General features: G+C 45.5%; 2 protein-coding genes and 1 pseudogene across 3 annotated transcripts; all 3 read right to left on the minus strand.

Annotated features, from left to right (window-relative positions):
• Positions 1 to 7,785: 7,785 nt before the first annotated feature.
• Positions 7,786 to 10,318, minus strand: LOC140851108 (uncharacterized). Of its 2 annotated transcripts, XR_012133914.1 has the most exons (3): positions 9,633 to 10,318; positions 9,108 to 9,219; positions 7,786 to 8,993 (listed from the first exon to the last, which is right to left on the minus strand). XR_012133914.1 is itself a non-coding variant. In XM_073242614.1 (1 exon), the coding sequence occupies exon 1, from the start codon at positions 10,301 to 10,303 to the stop codon at positions 9,662 to 9,664; it is 642 nt and encodes a 213-aa protein (XP_073098715.1). In that variant the 5' UTR covers positions 10,304 to 10,318; the 3' UTR covers positions 9,318 to 9,661. The 2 variants fall into 2 exon arrangements, 1 of the variants encoding a protein (XP_073098715.1); XM_073242614.1 differs by lacking the exons at positions 7,786 to 8,993; positions 9,108 to 9,219 and having other exon boundaries at positions 9,318 to 10,318.
• Positions 10,319 to 16,198: 5,880 nt separating this feature from the next.
• LOC140859712 (uncharacterized) lies at positions 16,199 to 17,089 on the minus strand. The gene has a single exon (XM_073262052.1). The coding sequence runs from the start codon at positions 16,953 to 16,955 to the stop codon at positions 16,374 to 16,376; it is 582 nt and encodes a 193-aa protein (XP_073118153.1). The 5' UTR covers positions 16,956 to 17,089; the 3' UTR covers positions 16,199 to 16,373.
• A 2,396-nt stretch (positions 17,090 to 19,485) lies between these two features.
• LOC105050102 (amino acid transporter AVT6E-like) lies at positions 19,486 to 23,104 on the minus strand (annotated as a pseudogene).
• Between the last annotated feature and the right edge of the window lie 449 nt (positions 23,105 to 23,553).

Raw genomic sequence — 23,553 nt, forward strand, 5'->3', positions numbered from 1 at the left:
AGGAGGCCGACCAGCTGTCGGGAGGCGTCATCCCAGCGGAGGAAGCCGTCCCGGAGCAGGAGCCGACCGAAGGTCCCTTGCCGACTGAAGGACATCCTTCTGCCGTTGTCCCAGCGCCGCTCACGGTCGAGACGCCGATCCTTCCCGATCCTCCGTCGGTCGAAGAGATCAACCAGGACGAATGACCGGTCCAGCCGACCGTCTTCTTTTTGTTTCTTTTTGAAAATACGTGTAATCGGGCTTCGGCCCGACTTTGTAATTTTCTTCGATCAATGAATGAAATTGTCTTTTCTTGTGTCTTTTGTTTGAAATGTCTCTTATTGCTGTAATGTCGAACCCTAGTTACCAACTTAGAGAAGTCGCCAACTCGGGTAAGTCGGTAGGACTTAACCGACTTGCACAGCTCCGAAGTAGCTTGTGTCCCGACTTTAGGTCGGCTTCCAATAGTTGAAGTCGCCGGTCGGGCGCATCTGTTAAGTCGGGAGCCGACCGAACCTGGTAAAGGTTCGGTAGTCGGACTTCCGTAGATGCGTCCAGTCGAACATCGACCGGCGCAGTGTCGGGGGAGCGATAGTAAGTCGGATCCCCAAGCTCTTGCATCGGGTTCTGTGTCGTCCGACATATGGTAGCAAGCCGGATGTCGTTCGACCGACCGTCAATCGGTCGGGAAGCTGTGGGTGCGACTAAGGTCGCGTTGTGTGAAAACGGTGGTAAGCCGAATATCCCTCGACCGGCCGCAGCCTGGTCGGAAGTCGCGACAACAATCGCGTGGGCTGTCGACTCCCGTAGGTGCATCGGTCCTGGTAAGGGGCCGATGGATCGTTGAACGTCGAAGGAGTATCGACTCCCGTAGGTGCATCGGTCCTGGTAAGGGGCCGATGGATCGTTGAACGTCGAAGGAGTATCGACTCTCGTAGATGCATCGGTCCTGGTAAGGGGCCGATGGATCGTTGAACGTCGAAGGAGTATCGACTCTCGTAGATGCATCGGTCCTGGTAAGGGGCCGATGGATCGTTGAACGTCGAAGGATCAGGACTCCGAAATTTAAAACTGAACTTGTATTCCAACCACAAAATTCACTGGTAATACAGCTTCAAGTTGTCGGCGTTCCAAGTCCGGGGAATGGGCTTCCCCTCAAGGGTCTCCAGCCGGTAGGCCCTCGGCCCGAAGGTGTCAGCAACCTTGTAGGGTCCTTCCCAGTTGGGAGCCAACTTCCCTTGGTCCAAGGGCTTCGACACTTCCGCCTTCCTCAAGACTAGGTCGCCAGGCCTGAAGAGCTTTGGTTTGACCTTAGCATTGTAGTACCGGGCGACCCTCTGTCGGTATGAGGCCATTCGGATTTGAGCCTTATTTCGCAGTTCGGGGAGAAGGTCTAGGTCGGCCCTCCGGCTTTCGGAGTTGTCCGGCTCGTGGTACTGCTCGACCCTTGAAGACGGCAGGCCAATCTCGAGCGGGATCATAGCCTCTGTCCCGTAGGCCAAACTGAACGGCGACTCCCCGGTCGGGACACGGGGGGTCGTTCGGTAAGCCCATAGGACGGAGCCCAGCTCGTCGACCCAGAGACCTTTGGCTTCGTTCAGTCGGGTCTTGAGTCCATGGAGCAGGGTTCGGTTCGTCACCTCAACCTCACCGTTGGACTGTGGGTGCCCGACTGAAGTTAGTCGATGACGGATGTGGAACCTGGCGCAGAAGTCTTTGAAGTCTTGGTTGTCGAATTGCCGTCCGTTGTCGGTGATGATGGTGCACGGCAATCCGAACCTGAAGATGATGGACTTTTGGATGAAGTCCTCCATCTTCCGCTCGGTGATCTGCGCCAAGGGCTCGGCCTCGACCCACTTCGTGAAGTAGTCGATGGCGACAACGATGAACTTCCTCTGGCCTGACGCCGGTGGGAAGGGGCCGAGAATATCGACTCCCCACTGAGCGAAGGGCCATGGAGCGACAATGGGAGTGATTTGGCTGGCCGGTTGGTGCTGAATATTGGCATACTTCTGGCATGGCTCGCACCTTCGGACCAACTCTGCCGCATCCTTCCTCATGGTCGGCCAGTAGTAGCCCTGTCGCAAGACCTTGAAGGCTAAGGACTTGCCCCCCAAGTGATTCCCACAAATTCCTTCGTGAACCTCTCGGAGGGCGTAGTCAGCGTCGGTCGGTCCCAAGCACCTGAGCAGAGGGAGGGAGAACGACCTCTTGTAGAGTCGGCCGTCCATGATCACATATTGCGACGCCGACCATCGGAGTCGCTTGGCCTCCGCGGGATCTTCGGGACTGGTCCCGTCGGACAGGTACCGGACGATCGGGTCCATCCAACTTGGTTCAGATGTTAGCTGCTGTACTTCTTCGACCCGATCGATGCTCGGCTGTTGGAGGTTTTCGACAAACGTCCGACCCAAAGAATCATAGGCCGACGTTGCCAATCTGGAGAGAGCATCGGCACGGGCGTTCTCCGTCTTAGGGATGTGGGAGATCTCGAAATGCTCGAGGCGGGCCACGAGATCCTTTACCTTCTGAAGATACTTGATCATGGTCGGATCTCGCGCCTCGAAGTTGCCCTTGACCTGCCCCACGATCAGCTGAGAGTCGGAGAATGCCCGGAGGCTGTCGACGCCCAGTTCCTTCGCCATCCTCAAGCCCGCGAGGAGTGCCTCGTATTCGGCTTGATTGTTGGAGGCCTTGAAGTCGAACCGGAGGGCGTATTCGGTGACTACCCCATCCGAATTCGTGAGCAGGAGCCCGGCCCCGCTTCCCTGAGCGTTGGAGGCTCCGTCGATGTGGAGTACCCAGGTGGAGATCGGGTCTGGCTCAGAGACCGAATCTCGTCCCGGGCCTTCAGCTCCCGACCTTCGGTCGGTCGTCGGGCATTCAGCGATGAAGTCGGCCAAGACCTGAGCCTTCAAGGCAGGCCTCGGTCGGTACTGAATGTCGAACTCGCTAAGCTTCATCGCCCACTTAGCGAGTCGTCCGGATGTGTCGGGTCGGCGCAGTACGGCCCTCAGGGGCTGGTTGGTGAGTACCACGATGGCGTGGGCCTGGAAGTATGGTCGGAGCCGTTGCGCGGAGACGGTCAGGGCGAAAACCATCTTTTCCGTCTCCGAGTATCTGGCTTCGGCGCCGTGGAGCACTTTGCTGGTGTAGTAGATGGGCTGATGGGTTCGGCACTCATTTTCCCGAACGAGCACCGAACTAATCGCCTTGAGAGACGTGGCCAAATAGAGATACAAGGTCTCCCCGACCTGCGGCTTCACGAGCAGCGGCGGGGAAGCCAAGTACCTTTTCAGGTCTTCAAAGGCCTGTTCGCACTCATCCGACCAAGAGAAACCGTTCGCCTGGCGCAGGGTCTTGAAGAACGGGAGGCACCTTTCAGCTGATCGGGAAATGAATCGGCTAAGAGCGACGATTCTTCCGTTCAGCTGTTGGACCTCCTTCTTGGCGTTCGGATGACGCATGTCGAGGATTGCCTTTATCTTCTCAGGGTTGGCCTCGATCCCTCTCTGAGAAACGAGGAATCCGAAGAACTTCCCTGAGGTCACCCCGAAAGCGCATTTGGTCGGGTTGAGCTTCATCCGGTGTCGTCGAAGGGTGCGGAAGGTCTCCTCGAGATCTTGAACATGGTCCGGGAGCTGCGTGCTCTTTACCAGCATGTCGTCCACGTATACCTCCATGTTACGCCCGATCTGGTCTTTGAAGACCTTATTGACGAGTCGCTGGTAGGTGGCGCCGGCATTCTTCAATCCAAAGGGCATCACCCGATAACAGTAGAGGCCCTTGGGGGTCACGAACGCGGTGTGCTCCTCGTCTTCAGGCGCCATCCGGATCTGATTGTACCCGGCGAAGGCATCCATGAAGCTGAGCAGTCGAAATCCGGACGTCGCATCCACCAGCTGGTCGATCTTCGGGAGTGGAAAGCTATCCTTCGGGCATGCTCGGTTGAGGTCGGTATAGTCGATGCAGATCCTCCATTTTCCGTTGGCTTTCTTGACCATGACGACATTGGCGAGCCAATCGGGATACGTGGATTCCCGAATGAAGCCTGCTTCGAGCAGCTTGTCCACTTCTTCATCAATGGCCTTCTGCCTTTCTGGGGCGAAGGACCTTTTCTTCTGCCTCACCGGCTTCATTGTCGGGTCGATGTTGAGTCGGTGAGTAATTGTTTCTGGAGGGATGCCCGACATATCTGCTGCCGACCATGCGAATATGTCGGCGTTGGCCGTCAGCAGTTCCGCCAGTCGGTGGCGTTCGGTGTCGGGCAATTGAGACCCGACCCAAACTTTTCTGTCGGGACTTTCTCCTATCGGGATCGCCTCGAGCTGCTCGGCCGGCGAACCCCGCTCTTCCTCCTCCCGTTGATCCAGTTTGTCGATTGTCAGGGGATCCTTTGCCTCGTCGCTTTGGACGGAGATTTGGAAGCATCGTCGGGCGAGCTGTTGATCTCCGCGCATCTCCCCGACTCCATTTTTGGTCAGGAATCGAACAAGGAGATGGTACGTCGAGACGATCGCCCTGAGGGCGTTCAATCCGGGTCGCCCAAGTATGGCGTTGTAGGCCGAAGGAACTTGGACGACCGCGAAAATAAGGGAGACTGTGCTTTGCCGTGGTTTGGTACCGACCGTCACGGGCAGGGTGATTTCTCCTTCTGTCGTGACGGTGTCTCCGGCAAAGCCGATCAAGGGCGTGGAGACCCTACTAAGTCGATCAGTCGGTAGTCGCATTCGGGAGAAGGTCGAGTAAAACAAAACATTTGTCGAACTTTCATTATCAACAAAAATTCGTTTTACATCATAATTGGCTATTGTCGCTGACACAACAACAGCGTCGTTGTGGGGAGTCTGGATGCCCCGAACGTCGTCTTCTGAGAAGGTAATCACGTCATCCGGGCGCGGCTTTTTCGTCGGCTCCCCCCTGTAGACGTCCCCGATCCCAGCCGCTTGGAGATCATGTTGATGACTCCAGCCGTCGGCTGGTTAGTCGGCGCCTCTTCAGTCGGCTGGGGGCATCGATCGACAGTCGGTCGGGTCGGCGGACCCTTTCGAAATTTGCCGAGATACCCCCGGCGGATGAGATTTTCGATCTCATCCTTCAACTGGATGCATCGCTTGGTGTCGTGGCCGTGGCTCCGATGGAACCGGCAGTACTTCCGATGGTCGAGGCCCTTTGCCTTCAGAGGCGGAGGCCGTCGCAGGTATTCTTCCCCTTCGATCTCCATCAAGATCTGCGCACAGGGAGCGGAGAGAGGAGTGTAGGAGTCATACCTGGGACGCACCGGCCTCGGAGTCTGTCGGCGGGGTGATTTTTGGATCTGTCGGGGTGGAGAAAGCCGACTATTGGCCGGGGGCCTGCTTGGTTCGGCGGGCTCCCGACCTTTTCTTCGCTTCTCCTTCGGACCTCTGGGCTCGACCAAGCGTCGGTCGGACGCTCCTTCGTCCGCGCGTATATACTTGTATGCGCGCTCCAGTAGCTCGGCGTATGTTCGGGGGAGGGTCTTGTCCAGAGAATAAGTAAATCGGGACGACCTCAGGCCCCGCTTCATGGCTGAAACCGCCATGTCTTCGTTGAGGTCCCGGACCTCGAGCGTGGCCGCGTTGAATCGCGCCACGAAGTATCGGAGCATCTCGTTTTCCCCCTGCTTGAGGGAGAAAAGGCTATCCGACGTTCGCGGCGGCTTTCGGCTGGTGCTGAAATGGGCCACGAACGAGTGCTCGAGCTGCGCGAAGGAATGGATACTGCCCGATCGAAGACCGGAGTACCAAGCCCTGGCAGCCTTGCGAAGTGTGGCGGGGAAGCCGATGCAAAAAAGAGCGTCGGTTGCCCCTTGAATCATCATGAGAGCTTTATAGCTCTCGAGGTGGTCGACTGGGTCGGTGGAGCCGTCGTATGGCTCCACGTTCGGCATTTTGAACCGACTGGGAATCGGCTCATCGAGGACCAGTCGAGAGAGAGGCTGGGCGGTCTGGAAGTCGGCGTCGTTCGAAGACTTCTGGCCGTCCATCTGCAGTTGGGCGAGTCGGCGGTCGATCTCCTCGAACCGTCGCTCGTAGTCGTCCGCTCGTCGATGCTGGGAGACCCCAGGGGTGGAGCCTCCGGAGGATTCTGAAAGAGAGGCCGACGGTGTGCGCGGCCGCTTTTCCTTCCTCGCCCGTTCCAACGGGGAAGGAGAGGGCCGCTGGGACCGTCGGTCGTCGCGCCGTGGTCGCCCCTCCTCTCCGTGGGAGCGCTGTTGGGAGCGCTCGCATGGAGGCGACAGGGGTCGGCGCGGCCGTCGGCGGCTGCTCCTGGAAGGCATAGGTCGGGCCGCCGGTTGTTGCTGGAGGCTTTTGACTGCGTCGGTCAATACGGTCATCTGCCGTACGATGGCCGCAACCTGGGCCTCCGTGGTCACTGCAGGGCGCGGAGAGCTAGGCTCCGCCGCCGGTGGGGGCGGGGAGGCTTCTTCCCGGCGGGAAGAGCGCCTGGCCGACCCAGTGACTCTTGATCGTTGAGCTCTTGTCTTTGTCATGCTGTACCCCTTCCTGGCGCGCCAATCTGTTGCGGCCAATCGCCTCGTCGCCCGATCGCCGGGAAGCGTGCACCTGCAAAAGGAAGTCCGCACTGACCGGAGGCGGCTCCGGCGGGGACCCTCCGACGGTCAAGTCAGAGAGGTGACTGGGCAACAGTGAAATGCAGACAGAGAGCTCTGAGAAAGAGAGAGGGAGAGAGAGAGAGAGGAGCGAGCCTGCGTATGTGGGAGAGACGGGCGGATCGACCCCTTGCACTGTTGCCTTCCCCGGTATATATAGTGGAGCACGGTATGGCGCCATCATTAATGGTGCGGACAAGTGAGGAACTGTCAACTCACTGTAGACTGTCAGAGCCGCCGTGAAAACGTCATGTCGCCGTGTAGCCGTCTAATCGCCAGGGTTGACCCGGCCCCGGGCGGGACAATGCCCCTAGGTAATTGTGCCGCATGTCCGTGTCAGGGCTGACAACGTCTGGCGACCGTACGGTGGTTGGTGGAGTCAGCCGACCCCAGGTCGGTGGCCAGCAGAGTGGCGTCGGACTCCTCCGTCGGTCGGCGAGCTTCATGTGGGTCGGCTACCAGACCTCTGGGTTTAGTTGGTCGGGAATGGACCGTGGAATGGCCGTAGTTAGCCGCCGATGGCGTCCGTCGGCCTGTCGCCCGACCGACGATCGGCCAGTCAGAGTCGTCCGTCGGGCCGTTGGTTAGTCGGTCGGGCTTAGTCGGTCGGGAATGGACCGTGGAATGGCCGTAGTCAGCTGCTGATGGCGTCCGTCGGCCTGTCGCCCGACCGACGATCGGCCAGTCAGAGTCGTCCGTCGGGCCGTTGGTTAGTCGGTCGGGCTTAGTCGGTCGGGCCGCCAGCCGGTCGGGCCCTCCGATAGTCGGTCGGTCGGTCGGTGGGTATCCCCCAACAGGAATAAAGGCCACTGGTGGCTGTGACGACGACGACGATGGCTTGTTGTAATGAACTTGACAAATAAAGAATAGAAGAATTGGAATTTATCAGTGTAGAAATTTTTGTGCGAGTATATTTTGACATGATAAGTTAATTAAGATGCAGTACTTGGCGTTCTCCTCACTCTTAGTAAATTAGCCAAGATATAGACTAAGTAGCAGTAATGGGATGCCAGGTTTATATCTATTGGGAAGGTTCCTTTCATTGCCACTCGATTCTACCGTCACCGTAGAAATATCAGTGCACCAAGACGAGGGGAGAGGGACGACAATCCAACCACCTTTTTTTTTTTTTTTTTTTCTTTGGAATGAGGAGAAGAGTAATGGGAGTTTTCCATGACTCACTGAACTTTATTGTAAATTAAAAAAAAATACAAAGAATCATATATAATAGGGAAAAAAAAACAAAAAAAATATAAAACCAAAAGACTTGTAAAAAATATACAAAAGTTAAGAACTAATCTGAACACTAAGTAAAGATTAAAAGACGAAGACTCAGTGGAACATTCCTTCATCCAGGATTAAGTCATCACAAGAGGCACTGTTAATTAAAAACATCCTCCATCACCCCCTCCCAAAGGACGGAAACCAAAATTTGATGAATGAATGAAGCTTGCACGCCGCCCCAAACATGGGCGAGTCCTGAACCCAATGTCCAAAGCTCTGTCGGCGCACCGCATGGCAGTGTTATCATGTTGAGCAGCGTGAAACTATCGTCAGCATGACACACAATCTAAATAAAAATCTTCTTCCCGTTCTTCTTTTGCTCTTGTCAAATACACACTGTCTCTCTATCTAAATATTTAAGAAGAAGCTCTTGAACCAACACGTTCTCTTTATATATACATACTAAGAGGGAAAAAGAATTAAGATGCAGTGCTAAAGTGCATCATCTCTAGTAAGCTAACCAGGTTCTCGTAGGTTTCTCGCTCTCAACTTATACAAAATTCATTAGTAAATCTTTTTTCAGTATTTTGGATTAATAAAATAGATCATAATATTTTTTTAATAATAATAATTTAATATTATGAAAAGGCAATCATTAGTTGCGTTGATAAAATCAAGATGTTATTCTCATCATCCGGCTAAAGTTTAAAAAGGAGTGATAAAAATATAATTCCTGAGCACTTGTTACGGTACATGGAGCAAGTGGATTCCCAGCCCTCCGGGCGCAAGCTTGCCTGCTCTGCCCTTCTTTCTTTTATTTTGATCTCCGGTACTGGCCACTTATCAGTTTACTCAGAACTGTTCCTTCTCGGTAAACCGCTTCCAAGCTGCCGGAATTGGTGTGAAACCATGACCATTTTTTTATATTCTTCTTCCGCCATATCTTGCAGTTTTCTATATATCAATTCTTTGTCCAAACAATTGTCTTTTTCACCACTTTAGTCAAATAATAGTTATAGTTCAACCAATCCCCCTTTTAGTATTTATTGCCATTTTTTGTGATAAGAATGGTATTTATTATTTAGTGGTCTCTCAGATTTCCAGTCCGCTCTGCCTATGTTTGTGGAAAGTCCCTGGTAAGAGCACCCAAACGATCCTGCAACGAAAGCAGCAACCAGATCTACAAATATTAACGATGCTATTAAAAATTAAATAAACAAAATTAAAAATATATACAGAGATAACAAAAAGAAAAAAAGAACTCAATTACCTGCACACGGAAAACAACCGTACACCAACCACGCTACGATACATCCCAAACGTCGGCTCATACGGAATACGTACGCCACCGACGGTAACGAAACGGGTAGCGGCGTTTCCCGCTGCAAAGGAATACGAGGCAACGAATTAATTGGGTGACCAAGGACTTAAAAATGAACCATTAACACAACCACTTCAAATTAATTAGTTGATTAACATGTTAGCGTTAGTATTAGATCTATTTAGCAGTTGTCGTTCGATGGCCATCAACGGCTGTCCCAAAAAGTATGTACAATTGGACGGATTTGATATGATCAACCCTTTGGGATTCCATCTCCGATCCCTTGATACAAAAAAAGAAAGGAAAAAATTGGGGCAAAAATTCCTCTTTTTTCCAAGTATTTTCTCCTCTCGTTCGCCGAGATCGGAATCCTCTCTGATTGGAGTCGCGAGTCGCCGTCGGTGCAGTGGATCTATGGAAAGGGTATAGAGAACGGAGGGCTTAGATTTAAATTTTGTTTCTTTTTCTACGAACCTGCGTCGAGATCTACGATCGATCGGAGATCATAGATCGTCGGCCTTGGACATGATGGAGAGGCGGCTGGGCCGGGGCTGGAAGGCGGCCCTCCGCCTCTGCTGGTGGGAGGAAGGGCGGATGAGGGCGGCGAGCGCCCTCCTCACCCACTCCCCCTCGACCGTACCAATCCGCACCAGCGAGTTCGTCATCGCCGAGCGCCGCGCGTTCAGCCGGTTCGACGGCGAGGATACCGACTGGTGGTGGAGGCGGGCACCGCCGCCGTGGGCGGCGAAGCCCTTGTGGAGATTGCAGCGGAAGGAGCCGGGATGGGTCGTTGGCGAGCACATGCAAGTCTTCCTCTGGCCGGCGGCTGGAGCTGCTGGAATCGGCCGCCGCTGGGGGTTGTGGCGCTCGCGCGGGGCAGAGAAGGCGAGGGAGCGGTCGATGGAGAAGCGGACGGAGGAAGTCGGCGGGGCGGATCCGACGAAGTTAACGCGGGTTGGAGAGGACGAACGGTGGAAGAAGCTGGGAGACCTGGAAGAGAAGCTGGAGGCGGAAGAGGAGGCGAAGGCGGAGGCAGAGGAGGACACAGAGGAGCATCGCCCCCCGGTCGGAGAGATCGACCGCCGGAAGGCGGCGGAGCTGGAGTAGACCGAGCCATTGGATCTTCTCGAATTCGCCGCCGCCATTGATGGACTCTTAATCTGGGCAAACCGAGCTCCCTTGCGCCCCCGGATTTATAGCTAGTTTTGGACGAAGGATCTGGGGGCAGGGACGGTAAATAAAGCGAATAATGATGACCCTTAATGCAGTGGACTTTGGCCGGGTTGAGCTAAGATTTAACCAAATCGACGGTTGGATTTAGAGCTGATTAAACCGGCGTTAGGGTTTTTAGGCGGGGCCCATGGGAGGCAGGGGAATAAAGCTGTGGGCGCAGGACAACGGCGTGTCTCCAGGCCGTTGGTTAACGGTCGTTGGAGCGTGAGAAAGTTGTACGGCCCTTGAATTCAGAGAAATAACAGGAGTGCCACCACGAAATTGGTAAGCATTTACGAGGTGCCATTTTGGTGACGAAAAATATCCTTTGCCATGTTGCTTTATGACTTCCGGTTGACCGGTCCAGTCCAACGGAAACACCGCGCCCGCCGCGATACTTGGACTCGAAGGGTCTAAATCAATAACGTGATTTAATTTATTAATCTCATGCACCTAAACATTCTCCTCTAAATTGAAAAAGCCACGAGATAATGTTTGTATTTGGAATGAAATTAGAAGGGTGGATCCGCTTGCCTATGTGAGTGGAAAAGTATTATTATTATAATTATAATTATACTTATTATTATTATTTTGATATAAGTGGAAAATTATTATTTGATTCAAACGTTCGAGAACAGATAGAGGGATAGTGGTATTTGTATGGAGGTGGATCATGTAATGAAAATGGTCTTCTTTTAGCATTAGGTGCTATGGGAACGACTGCTTAATGCTGGACATGATTGTTTCTGGGCCCTTAAACGTGACGATACCTTAGAGACAAATTTGGATATCCCATATACCAAATTTAGGTCCAAATAGAAATAGTCTCTCTCTCTCTCTCTCAGGACCATCAACGTCATATAAGCCATATATATATATATATATATATATATATATATATATATAAGGGCAATGGTTGATTTGAATAAAATGATCTAAATGAAATTAACCTCGTGACACATATGAACCTATTCATGCTGGGGGTACCATCTATATTAAACATAGGTTTAATTGTATGCGATCAAAATTTCACTGCAGCATTTTTATAAGTCTTTTGAAAGATCTAAAATGAAAATAAAATAGCTTTTAGAAAAATGTGCAACAATTATAAATGGTGTAAATATGATTAATAATAGATCGAAATGAAAATTGAAATAGTTACATCCGTTGAGGCATTTGGTTCATGATCAGAATTGAAATTATAATTAAAATAAGATATGAATATTGAGAAAAAATCGAAATTGAATTTTGGAGGATTGAGATATTTTTATTATTTTTTTGAGATCAAATTAGAAATGAAAATCATTCATTCTCATTTCTATTTCAAAGTTTAATTTTTTTCAATCAAACATACCTATATGTTGAATTATGAGCATTGATTATGTTGTTTCTTTAAAAGATATATGTATATCTACATCTGCCCAATCTTACTATCTAATGTCGGGTTTTAGTTGATTTGCAGTGAGGTGTGTATCTTTATCGCAGTTCGGTAACAGCCCATTGGAATCAGAAAAATCTACGAAGAAAAGGATCCCATGGGTTCCTCAGCTATAAAGTACTTAGGAGTCCTGCTTGGAGCAAGGAGCTCATCAAATAATAAAGGTTTTTTTGGTATAAACAAATAATAAAGTTTGCCAACTTAGAAGATGGAGTCCGAGAGTTGCAAGGTAGGCTACTGGGTCACGTTACTAACGCGAGATAGTGCCCTGAAAGCCTAATAGGAGAAAGACTGGTGGCTTCTAGGATTTCTTATATGGAAGATCAAACAGTTCTTATGGTTGGCACTTGGCAAACAAGGAGAGAAGAAACATGCAAGGTGGGCTGGAAAGCTGATCCCTTCTCTACAGCCAACTTGGATGAGCGCTATTTATCAATGAGAAGTCCTTGTCCCATTAGGATTAAACTTTTTAGCATTGAATTTGAGTAAAACACTACGTTTTAGCTTTCTTTATCCAGATCAACTTGGAAAAAAGATTCTCACTGAACTTAGTCGTCAAATAGATTGCAAGTTCCTGTACTAGTTTTGCTATGCAAGCCCATATTTACCTACAAGCACAGCAGATGTATGAATCGCCAAAGCTTGAATAATAAATCATAAGAAAGAGCATTAATAATAGATTGTATATACTGTAAACATGGAACACAACTTGGAATCTTTTGGCTATATTTATATAAAATTAAAAGGAGAGGGTGTTAACTAATAAATGCAAGTTTATTAGGGGCTTTTACAGCAGTACTCAGCATCACACACCACAAATCACTTGCATTGCTGACCTCAAGAAATTATTAGATAAATTTAGTCTACGATCAATACTGTATATGAAGTCAATGAAAAAATGCCACGACAGCTGCTGCAACGTTCTCAACACAGCTGTTTAACAACTTCAAAATATTTATATTTTTTGATTGACTTATTCTACAATATTTATTATAGACTAAGTCTGATCTAATAATTTTTTCCTGGTCTCTCCGTAATGGAGGGTCGGCATTTGACCGTTGAACGCTGATCAAGAATTCATGGACATGAAACTAACTAAATAAATGTGCAACCAACCATGTGGCATTGAAACGGTGCAAGAGTCGTGGATGAGGGTCTCGTGCGGTCTTACCAATCATACACGGTTTGGGAATTTTCTTTAGGTCCCTGTCAACGTCGCAGCCGCAAACTCGTACCGACCATGCCGTGCCAGCTAGGTTTTTCATGGTTTCATACCCAAAAAGGACGGCTAGAGGGTCCTGCGAAGAGCAAAACAGAAGGCATGGCACATTGGTTTTCCTTTGGATTACATTTACTGATGCTCCGATAGATAATACTAATAATGGTAGTAATTTGATTCTATAACATAAAAATAAATGCCAACCATCTAAACAGGACCAAATCTTCGGCTTAAGGCCAAGGACCTGGTAGACTAAAGTGGCTTCTAGAGATCTAGGGTTGAAACCTAATTAAATATAAATCGGATACCAGCATATTCATATTCATATTTATTTTATTTGACAAAAACAAACAGAGGTATGGATGTTTTTCGGATATAAAAATTTATATCTATATTTATTTTAAACAAATATAGATACAATTTGGATATCGAAAATATGAATATAATTATAGATATAATTTAGATTTTAAACTTTATGGCTATAAAATCACAGATGTTACTAAATAGATGATAAATCAAATTAATGACATATTTATATTATTATATATTTTTTTAAAAAAATAATAAATGTCATATAAAATTATATAGGGTTACATATGGATATGGATCGGATAGTTGTCATGCATATTCATATCTATTTTTCTTTGACGGATACGGATATTAGTCAAATTCTTAAATTTCTATCCACGTTCAGATTGATTCGAATACACAAACGAATCACTTCCACCCCAATCAATATCACAAACCAAATGCAGTTTCATAATTCTAAAATTGTAGGCCTTTTTTTCTTCCCGATTTCAACGCGTTACATTGCAGTATTTGAATGGAGGCCATAACCTATACCTTCTCTGTTGCACGAATAAATCTACCTATTGAGGAGTCCCCTCTGAGCTTGCAAAGAGATGTTGATCAAACATGCCAAACTAGATCTTGCTACGAAGCATGTCAACGAAACTAGATCTCTGTTTCCTTTGGTGTCGGACTGGTTACTTTCACTGTGGATTTAAATTTAGATAGGCAAAGATCATGCAGTGGAGTTCAATCGCATTCAAAAAATCGAAGTCTAAGGCGATTGAAACAAGCCATAAGTTTTCAATTGGACTCTGATCAAACTGTGGGTGTTGGGTCTGGGCTTCGCTGAATAACTTCACTAGCCAGCTGGACCAACTACAAAAACTTCTAGGTCTCAAACTCATTCCATTATATGTTGTGAAATATACATATTTCTTATTTATGATTAATACTCGTACACTTTTTTGAGAACTATAATAGGAGATAGCCCAGCCAATATTGGGGTAAGGGCTGGAATAAATACATTTACTCGACTATTTCAACAAATTAAGACTGGGCCATGCAACATTGTGGAAAGTTTGGGCTTAACCGAGGCCGCCGCATCCTGGGCTCCCAACGGCCCATTAACCGAAAGCCAGCTGCGGACTTGGGTAGCTCACACAAAGCAAAAGCCCAGACTAACCTTCAAACCAGAGGTCCGACTGACTTTTGGGAGTACGAGTATTCCCAGAAAAATTCTATCTCAATGGACTTGCATACTTTGATTTTAAAATTCTATTTCCCAGCTCACTAACTGATATCTTTTCGGTTTAATATGGGGCTGGTTTCTTGGGCTAAACGGCCTAGCCCACTAGTTCCCTTGGAAAAATAGATGAAAACTTTATATAATTCCAATATATAATTGTGATATGGGGAACAAGGAGTTCAGGCGCTTGCTATTTCGAAATTGCAGCAGAAGTATCAATATATGTGTTTTGGAGTCAGTTCTAAACATTTGTTTCTAGCAATCGAGACTTTACTGAGAATTTTCTGAATGGAACCTCAAATTCAATATATAATGTCTCGAATGTCTTGATTTATTTTCTAGCATTAACAAATTTTCTTTCTGCAGTTTAAAGACACTCAGCTTGCCAACTTAATATTTCTGCAGTAGCTTGTTGATGGCAAAACAAATCTAGAAAACAGCGCGTGTGCTGCTGTTCTAGTTTAATTTGGACATCTCGTTTAAAAAATGTAATTCAATTTCAATTACTTCCATAAGGTGTCAATTGGTAGGCAAAAATTAATTAAACATAAGTTTGCATTTAGTTTTTTTTTTTTTTTTTTAGCTGGATAACAGGTTGGATTTCAAGAAGAACCAATCATTTTGTAGCCCATAGTTCTGGCAAGTTTGGATAATTTTGAATTCTCTATTGGATGCTAAGCCAGCTCTATTTACTACAGAGAAAACTATCTGCCAGTATCTAATTTTAGTTACTACAAATACCTTTTTTTTCCCATTAATTTGAGAAGCATGTACATATCATTATTAAAAATATTATATATGACATGTAAATCATTTACCATGGAATCTATATGGCACATAGGTAATATATATACTTGTGTGCTGATCCATATAATCCTTATGGTTTAGGATAAAATAAGGAATAGGATAGTTTCAAAGTTGGAAATAATATTTGGACAAATGATACGGTTAAATGTTTGGCAAAGTCCATGAAATTAATATTTTTAGATAGCATGGTTATAAGAGTAAGCTGAGTCCGTGGGTATAAAAATAATCCAATGTATATGCAGGCATATATAACTGGTGGAACTCCACATAAAATTTTATTGGACAAAATTTCCATGTAGAAATAACTAACCGTCTACTGCAGCAAGGTGGAACAAAACATATAAAGGCCTACTTATCAGTGAATTGGTTATTAATTATTTTGTTTCTCAGATTCCTTGTAGAGTCTGCAAAGAATTTGAAATCTATATTAATTTATATGGGAATATCTAAGCTGAATCTAAAAAAATCAAATGACTAGTGAGCCAAATTGTTATTAACTTTTCGTTTTAATTTTCTTTGTAGAGTCCAAAGATATACCTATATACCAACCATGACAGGACCAACAGAGACCTAATGTTAATTTTTAGTTGCAGCCGGGTTTCTAAACCCCTTGGTTCCAACAAATGGATAGCTTCCTATACCATAGTAGGAGAACAACAAATGATTGGTCCAATGCTTGATTGCCTTAATTTAATATCTAAATTTTGGTACCAACTTCTAATCATTCAACCACAACTTGAGCTTTATATATATATATATATATATATATATTTCAATATCTTACATCTACCATTCTTACAATCACATTATCAACAAAAAAGTGGAAATTAAGCAAAAGCAAACCGGGCAAATCTCATGATCAAAGCAAACTCCAGATGTGCCAATTAAGTAGGATATCTCAAGGCGCCTACTGGAAGTTCAGCTGCAAAGAGTGGAAGAGCACAGACCCTTCCAAAATATAATACATAGGACAAGTATATGCTGAAGCAAACAATAAGCATCTCAAGTTGGCTTCAGGTTTTGAAACATAGAGTCCCACCTTATGGCCTCGGCATCGCTCCCCCAGTAAGCATCATCATCCCCAGTGCTGCTCTCATAGCAGTTCTGAACCATGGGGCTTGCACTGTGCGAGCGAGAAGGAAAGCCGGCAAATTTCGCTTCACCATCCGTAATCATCAACCTGTTCTGCTTCACAACTACCACCCTCTTATTCCTCTTCAGCATACTCCCCTTCCACTGGTCGTCATGCCAACCTTTTGGCACCACCATGATCTCCGAGTTCTTAGGATGAATCAATGTGCCTGCATACCTTGCAAGGGACTTCTTGGTCTTGTTCATTACGTCGACAAGCTTGGCCATGGGCCGAGGGGACTTCTTCTTCTTCTTCTTCTTCTTCTCTTTCTTGGCTAGCTTGAGGATCTCCAGCCTGTGCTTGGCTATGGAGATTCCCATGCTCATGAGGAACTCATGATCGAAGTGGGCTATGTCCTCCTCCTCAAGCTCATTGCTGGAGAAGACGAGGCCGTACTCATAGATGATGGATGGCTCGAGGCTGGATTTGGATAGCCATGAGTGCCAGTCCATGGCTTCAAGCTCTTGCTTGGGCTGGTTTGGTGATATAGGATTTATAGGAAGGGGAGGATGGAGAGGGAGCGAAGGAGGATCTCAATGAAGCTAAGTGGGTTCATTGCACTCATTTCTCTTGGTTTCTTGTGCTTTAGAAAATAGAGAGAGGTGATGAGAGTGGACCCACCTAGCCTTGCTTTCACGAGAGGCTGCCTTCTATGTGATGTCTTATGCACTTAAAAATCATGAGAATGGGGAATCTCTTCATGTGGCCCTTTTTTGTCTTGAAATGAAACGGTAAGTGACAAATTTGTTGTTAGATCTCACAGTGAGGAGACTAGCAAGGATGTCCTGTAAATGAAAAGTTTTGATGGAGCCCTACTGAGGTTATCATCATAAAAAAAATAAAAAAATTAAAAAAAAAAAGAAGATGGGGCTCTAGTAAGGATGTGCCTTTGAGTATATTATTGCACTTCTTTTAATGCATCTGTGGTTTCCTCTCTCTTTTTCTGACCCTTCAAGTTGAGCTTGCGGACCAACACCAAAGCATGAATATTTTAATAGTTCTACAAGTCTTTTAACGCTCAAATTACCTACCATCAGTGCTTTTTCTGAACCTTCTTTTTATGTACTTCAAAAAAAAAAAATGTCATTTGTATGCAAATCTCATGACATGAAATTTGATCCTATTGAATTGCATATAAATCCGATTGAAATATGAAGGAATCGTAACTCTGAAACTAGAACACTGTTTTTGATGTAATTGAAACTAGAAGTCTGATAGAATGGAGCTCATTTGTACAAAACATTGGATAGCATGAAATAAAGAATTAAACCTATACTTGCAGATGTTGCTTTTAAGGACTCCTTGCACTAATGGAGTGAGAACCAACCAAAGTCTCTGGCTTCTCTCATGATGGCAAGGCCACAAATCACACTCTTGTACACACCCACCCCACGCTTGTCATGGATGGAGTACTGATCACGAGCGTAATTCAACAACAGGAGGGGAATTATTTCCTTTGAAAGAGCACAGGCTACAAATAAAATGGTGCCAAAAGAGATGGGACAACACTAGAGTAACTTCCAAGCTATAATCACGGCATGGAAAAAGGAGAGACTGTGGGTCTCCTCACCATGTAGAATGCAGTGTATTTGTGGGGTTGATGAAAGAGACAAAGGACATAGGAGCTGCATTAAAAAAAATTATTATATATATATGGGATATTGAGGCAGATTCATCCTAGATTTGTCTGAAAGCAAACTCTTTTTTATATTGCACACCCTCGTGACAAGGTTGGCCATACAATAATCCTTCATGTGATAGCTTTTTTCCCTTTTAAATATTACTTGATATCATTCCTACGGCCGTCTACTATTAAGTGGACCTAGGTCCGTCCCATGGCTGAGGTGATGTAATTTGGACTCCATACATTCCTCAAGTCAGATCTGTGGGCTAGGAATGGGTCCTTATTTAAGACCAAAATAGGTTGGTTGTGAATCTTTTCAAAATTGGATCCAGTAGGCGAGGCAATAATTGATTTGGAAATCCAGATGTAGCCCTTAAGAACTACATAAGGAGGGACATGATTTGACTTGACCCTCTGAACGAGTTGGTTCACATTGTAGGACTGCAGATCTGATAATAGTGAAGTTAGAGCTCACCCAGCCTTGTCTCATTCTATGTTCATATTGGACCTAAAAATTTAAATGATATGGAATTTTGTGCTTCTTCCATCACAAATATAAATTCCCTTCTAAGTTCATACTTTGCATAGATCAAATATTCTTTTTCTGATATTACATGCCATACGTCATTGGTACTCTATGATATTTTGATCCCGGTAAGGATCCTAAATTCATAACAAGATGCTTAATAGCAGGGAAGAACAATGAGATGAGACCAGAAGGCGTGGCCCGAATGGAAAAATATGGGCCTGGGCTTAGATATTAGGCCCATGGAACGGATGTGAGCAAGCCGTGTTGTATTTGCTCCACAGGATTGTATCAGTGATTTTTTAAGATATTATATTAGTTAACATTTTTTTTTTTTGAAAGAAATTAGTTAAGAAAGTCTGGTTGCAATCATTAGTTACCCATTTGTGGTACCACGATTGCTCATATCGGTCAGTAGTTCCAAAAACATTGATTTAAAGAAAACAGTCAATGCAGTGTTTGCATTCTGGATTCTTACTGTAAATCCTGGTTTCTTTGCATAACAAAGTATTAACTGGTACTCCTGGAGGATGTTAGTAGATTCATCCTCCTAGGTTAAGCCTGAACTGTGCAACCTTTTCGTGTCATAAGCAAAGGTTAGCACTGAATTCTAGCTATGCAGGCAAATGAAATTCTGAACATGATGTCGATATTGAGTACTAAAATTCTACATTCACCACCAGGCTTGCAAAAAGTTACATGAAATTGAACAATTTGCCCACAGCTCGAATAGATGTGATATGTTCAACTGATATGCCAGCGACCATCGAACAGTGGAATTAGGAAACCAACAGATTTTATCTCTGGCAATTGAAATCATTTATTCATGAAATTTGCACCAAGGATGATCATCAAATGTAGCATTGTCATTCTAAATGAATACATATATATATATAAGCAGGCTAACAAAAAGGAGGGGACACCTGTCAGGTGAGGTACATAAATTAATTCCTCCTCCCAAAATTATTAGTTCTGGGTGTATCCTGAATCATCCTATATTTTACAAATGCTTCACTGATATGCATGCTATCTGATGACAACATATCCGAACATGCTTGCTACAGACAAAGCTTAAGAAACAACAAGAGAAGGGCAAAACTGGGGGAAGAGAGATTGGGAGGGGGGAGGTAAACTTAAATTTCAGGTTGTTGTGGATATATAGCACCTAAATAATGAAATTGCGATGCTACTGATTCCAGGATAGCACTGGGAATCTCAGATCTCCGAGCATATAGGAGCAATATGCACTCTCTGCCATGCCACACCAAGATATTACATGTCATCCACCGACCAACTGAAAATTATGCGAGCAACGTTATTAGTAAGAGTTGAGAATAAGAAGAGTGACAAATCAGAAACTGGGATCAATAATGGAAACAAGTTATACCCAATAAAGCGATAATACAAATCGCCTTTCATTGCAAAAAGATCACCTATTGTTGCAGCTATTTTTTTGGTGGCACATTGATAATCTTAGTTTAGCATTCCTTTTGCCCCTTTACCATTTTTTCCCTCATACAAGTGCCTAACCTTTTTTCCCTCATACAAGTGCCAATGAGAGGGGCCAACCAGCTGAGATACACCTGGTTAGCTGATCTACTATTCTGTCTAGCGATTCGAAGCATCACATACCTCCTACAATAGGCTACTTAGATCCATGGAAAAACACAAATTTTTAAGTGCGCTATGTCTCACAGATCCTGATGGATTAGTTGGTTGATCAATGAAATCGATGATGAGACAGGGAGTTCACATGCAACAACACATAATGGTTCTGCACTTTCCACTGACATGCAAGCTCTACTCTTCCAAATCATAATGACATTCTGTCCCCATAATACATGATCTTAAGGATGTCAGCCAGAATCAATATGAACATTGTTGCAATGATTTTCATGAGGAACATATGGAGCTTTTGCATTAATAAGTTGTATAAAAGTTCATGGTTGGATCTGAAGCATGCACTAACAATGCAACAACAGCTACAATGCTGAGATTGGCTCAATAGCTTACAACACAATTTTCTGGAAAAAAAAAAAGCTTAAAAAACAAGAAAGAGAAAACTCATAAAGACTGAATGATGCAATCAGCTGAGAGATGTGGAAAGTTCTTATTCAGCAAAAGCATTTGTATCAATACAATACAAAAAAAAGTTACAGAAGCCTGTGACTTACTGTGATGACCAAGATGCAGAAAAATATAATGCTTAACCAATAGATCAGTGTCTAGATTCCTCCATTCCTCCATTGGACATGCACATGCCCCAATCCACTCTAGAAGCATGTCTGCTCAACAACAGGGCAACACCACTTTCAGCTGCTTCTCCAAATCTTCAGTGATGAACATTGAACTCAAGAACATTAAAAGAAGTTTCGAATGTGTATGAATTCATCAGTTTGAAAGCTAATATCACCTAAATTTAATACTGCATGTCTCTTCAAGCTATTCCCTTACATCCAAGTCAATGGTAGTTGTCATACTTTGCCTCTCATGGTAGATGCATGAAGAAACACCACTCAAAGTAATGAGTATATTATGTTCAGATATAATAACCAAAATTGTTGTTTCACGTACTTAAGGACCAGAAAAAATGGTCACTAGTCACAGCACATCCAAACAACTTGAATGAATTTCCATATCATGTACCCACTCGTAAAGCCAAAGCATATATACATGAAGACTATTCTGATCTGCTTCTAAGGCTATAGATATTGCCAATTACTCCAACAATGCTAAAAACTACTGCCCAGACTAACATCATCCATGATAAGAACTTTTCTCCCAATCTCAAATTCTTCCCTTGCTTACCTAATCTTAAGGCAATCAGAGAGGGGAATATAAACCCCAGCGAGAGCCCGGTTGTTGCACCTGTAAACTTGAAGGCCACCCAGATATTGGGTATAGTGGTGGAACCAAGATATATAATCCCCAACAACACTGCAGTCAAAGTCAGCATCTTCTTCCTACTTTCAGTAGCCGATCCCGAGAAGACCAATGCATCCACTGTTTGCCTCAGAGAAAAATGAATGACAGGGAAAACAAGCACCAGGTGAAGAACATACCCAATCCTCACCACAAAGTTCAGAACTGAACTGAACTTGATCCCGAGATCCTTGTCGAAATTCGTCAGCACATCTGATTCGGTATCGTCTCCGAACAGGAGATAGCCTGAAATGGCTGTCGAAGCATAGACAGCAACACACAAAACCATAGTGATTCTCCCCACCCTATTCATCTTGTGAGGCGTCCTCCCTTGAGCTCATTGTAGATGGGCTGCACATTGAAGTGGCAAGCGTAGGCATTTGTCATGATCGGAATTACCACCAGCAAGTCCAAGATCGCAGCTTTCGACCCGAGATCCGGCCCCATCCTCGGCGTCTCGATACGGCCTTCGGCAAGCTTAACGATGGCAATTATACACGATACGGCGACAAAGACGATGGCAAGAGCAACAGAGGCGGCCGAGGACAAGCTCAAAGAATCAATCTTCTCAAGAGCACAGAGAGGAGCTAAAAAGATTACCAACACTACAAGGATCACGAGCTTCCGGTGATCCCAGGGTCCATTCCCGAGAAATTGGTCGAAGACGCCGACATGGTCGGAGAAGCCCGACATCACATCCCCTATGATGATCAGATAGACGACAAGAATCCCAGCATTGTTGACAATTATGCAGATCTCGGAGGCAATCCGGGAGGGGCGGCCGAGGGCAGCTTGGACGGCTTCGCCATAGGAGGCGGCCTTGCAGCAGGCCGAGAAGCGGACGAGAAGCTCGATGCTGATCTCTGACAGGATCCCCATCAAGATTATAGAAGCAAAGCCGACCGCGACGCCGAGGACCTTCATGGTGGCCGGGAGGGCCATGATCCCGGCGCCGATGATCGACGTGGCGAGATTGAAGACAGCGCTGGGGATGCCGGACCCGGCGGAGGCGGCGCCGGAGCCGGTGTCGAGAATGAGGGGGAGGTCGTCGAATTCGTCGAAGTCATCGCCGTCTTCTTCTTCGATGAAGAAGTCTACGGTGGGAATCCTTTCGGGGGTCGGGGTTTGGTGGGATTGGAGTTCGATGGTGGAAGAAGCGATGGGGAGGGGGGAGTAAGTGGAAGCCATAGGTCAGGGGATCATGAGGGGATGACGCATTGGGCTATCGGGGAATAAATTTAGATGAAAGGCTGTTGGGATTTGGGAAAGGCGATTTGGATCTTCTTTTTTTTTTTGGTTTGGCCACAGATCTTGATCCGTTCTGGTGTTTTTGTTGGGAAATTTGGATCGACGAACAAAGATTTGGGGGGGAGATAGAGAAAAGTCTGCAATTTGATGATAGAAAGATCCAAAAATATACTTTTCCGCTTTTTGTTGGTAGATTTTTTTTGGGGGACAATGGAAGGAGAAGACCTCGGAGGAGAAGTTTTTTAATTGGAAGAATACTGGCATGCTTTGCCCGTACACTTACCGCCGCGTGGAAGGGGCAAATCAATATATCCATTAATTAGCAAACTAACTGCTAAACAACGCAGCTAAATTGTTCCCAAAAATAATAATAATGTAGTTAGATATAGCTTTTTTTTCTATTAGAGATTATATATATATATATATATAAATAATTTTAAAAAAAATAAAAAAAAATTAACAGTTGCAGTCAAAGATATATTTCATTGTTCTAAAAAAAAATAAAAAAATATAATCAAAATTTTGAAAATAAATTTTTATATATGCCATGTTTCCATTGGAATAGTTAGAAAATTTATTTATTTTTATTTTTTTATTTTTTCTTAACATTTTCAATATAACCAAATAGTTCCTCAATATTGTAAATTAGTTAAAAAATTATTAAATTAATAAAATACATATTTAGATACTTTACAATCTTCTTTGATATAAAAAGTTGAAAGTTTAAGAG

Source organism: Elaeis guineensis, chromosome 8, assembly GCF_000442705.2.
Source record: "Elaeis guineensis isolate ETL-2024a chromosome 8, EG11, whole genome shotgun sequence".
NCBI lineage: Eukaryota > Viridiplantae > Streptophyta > Magnoliopsida > Arecales > Arecaceae > Elaeis > Elaeis guineensis.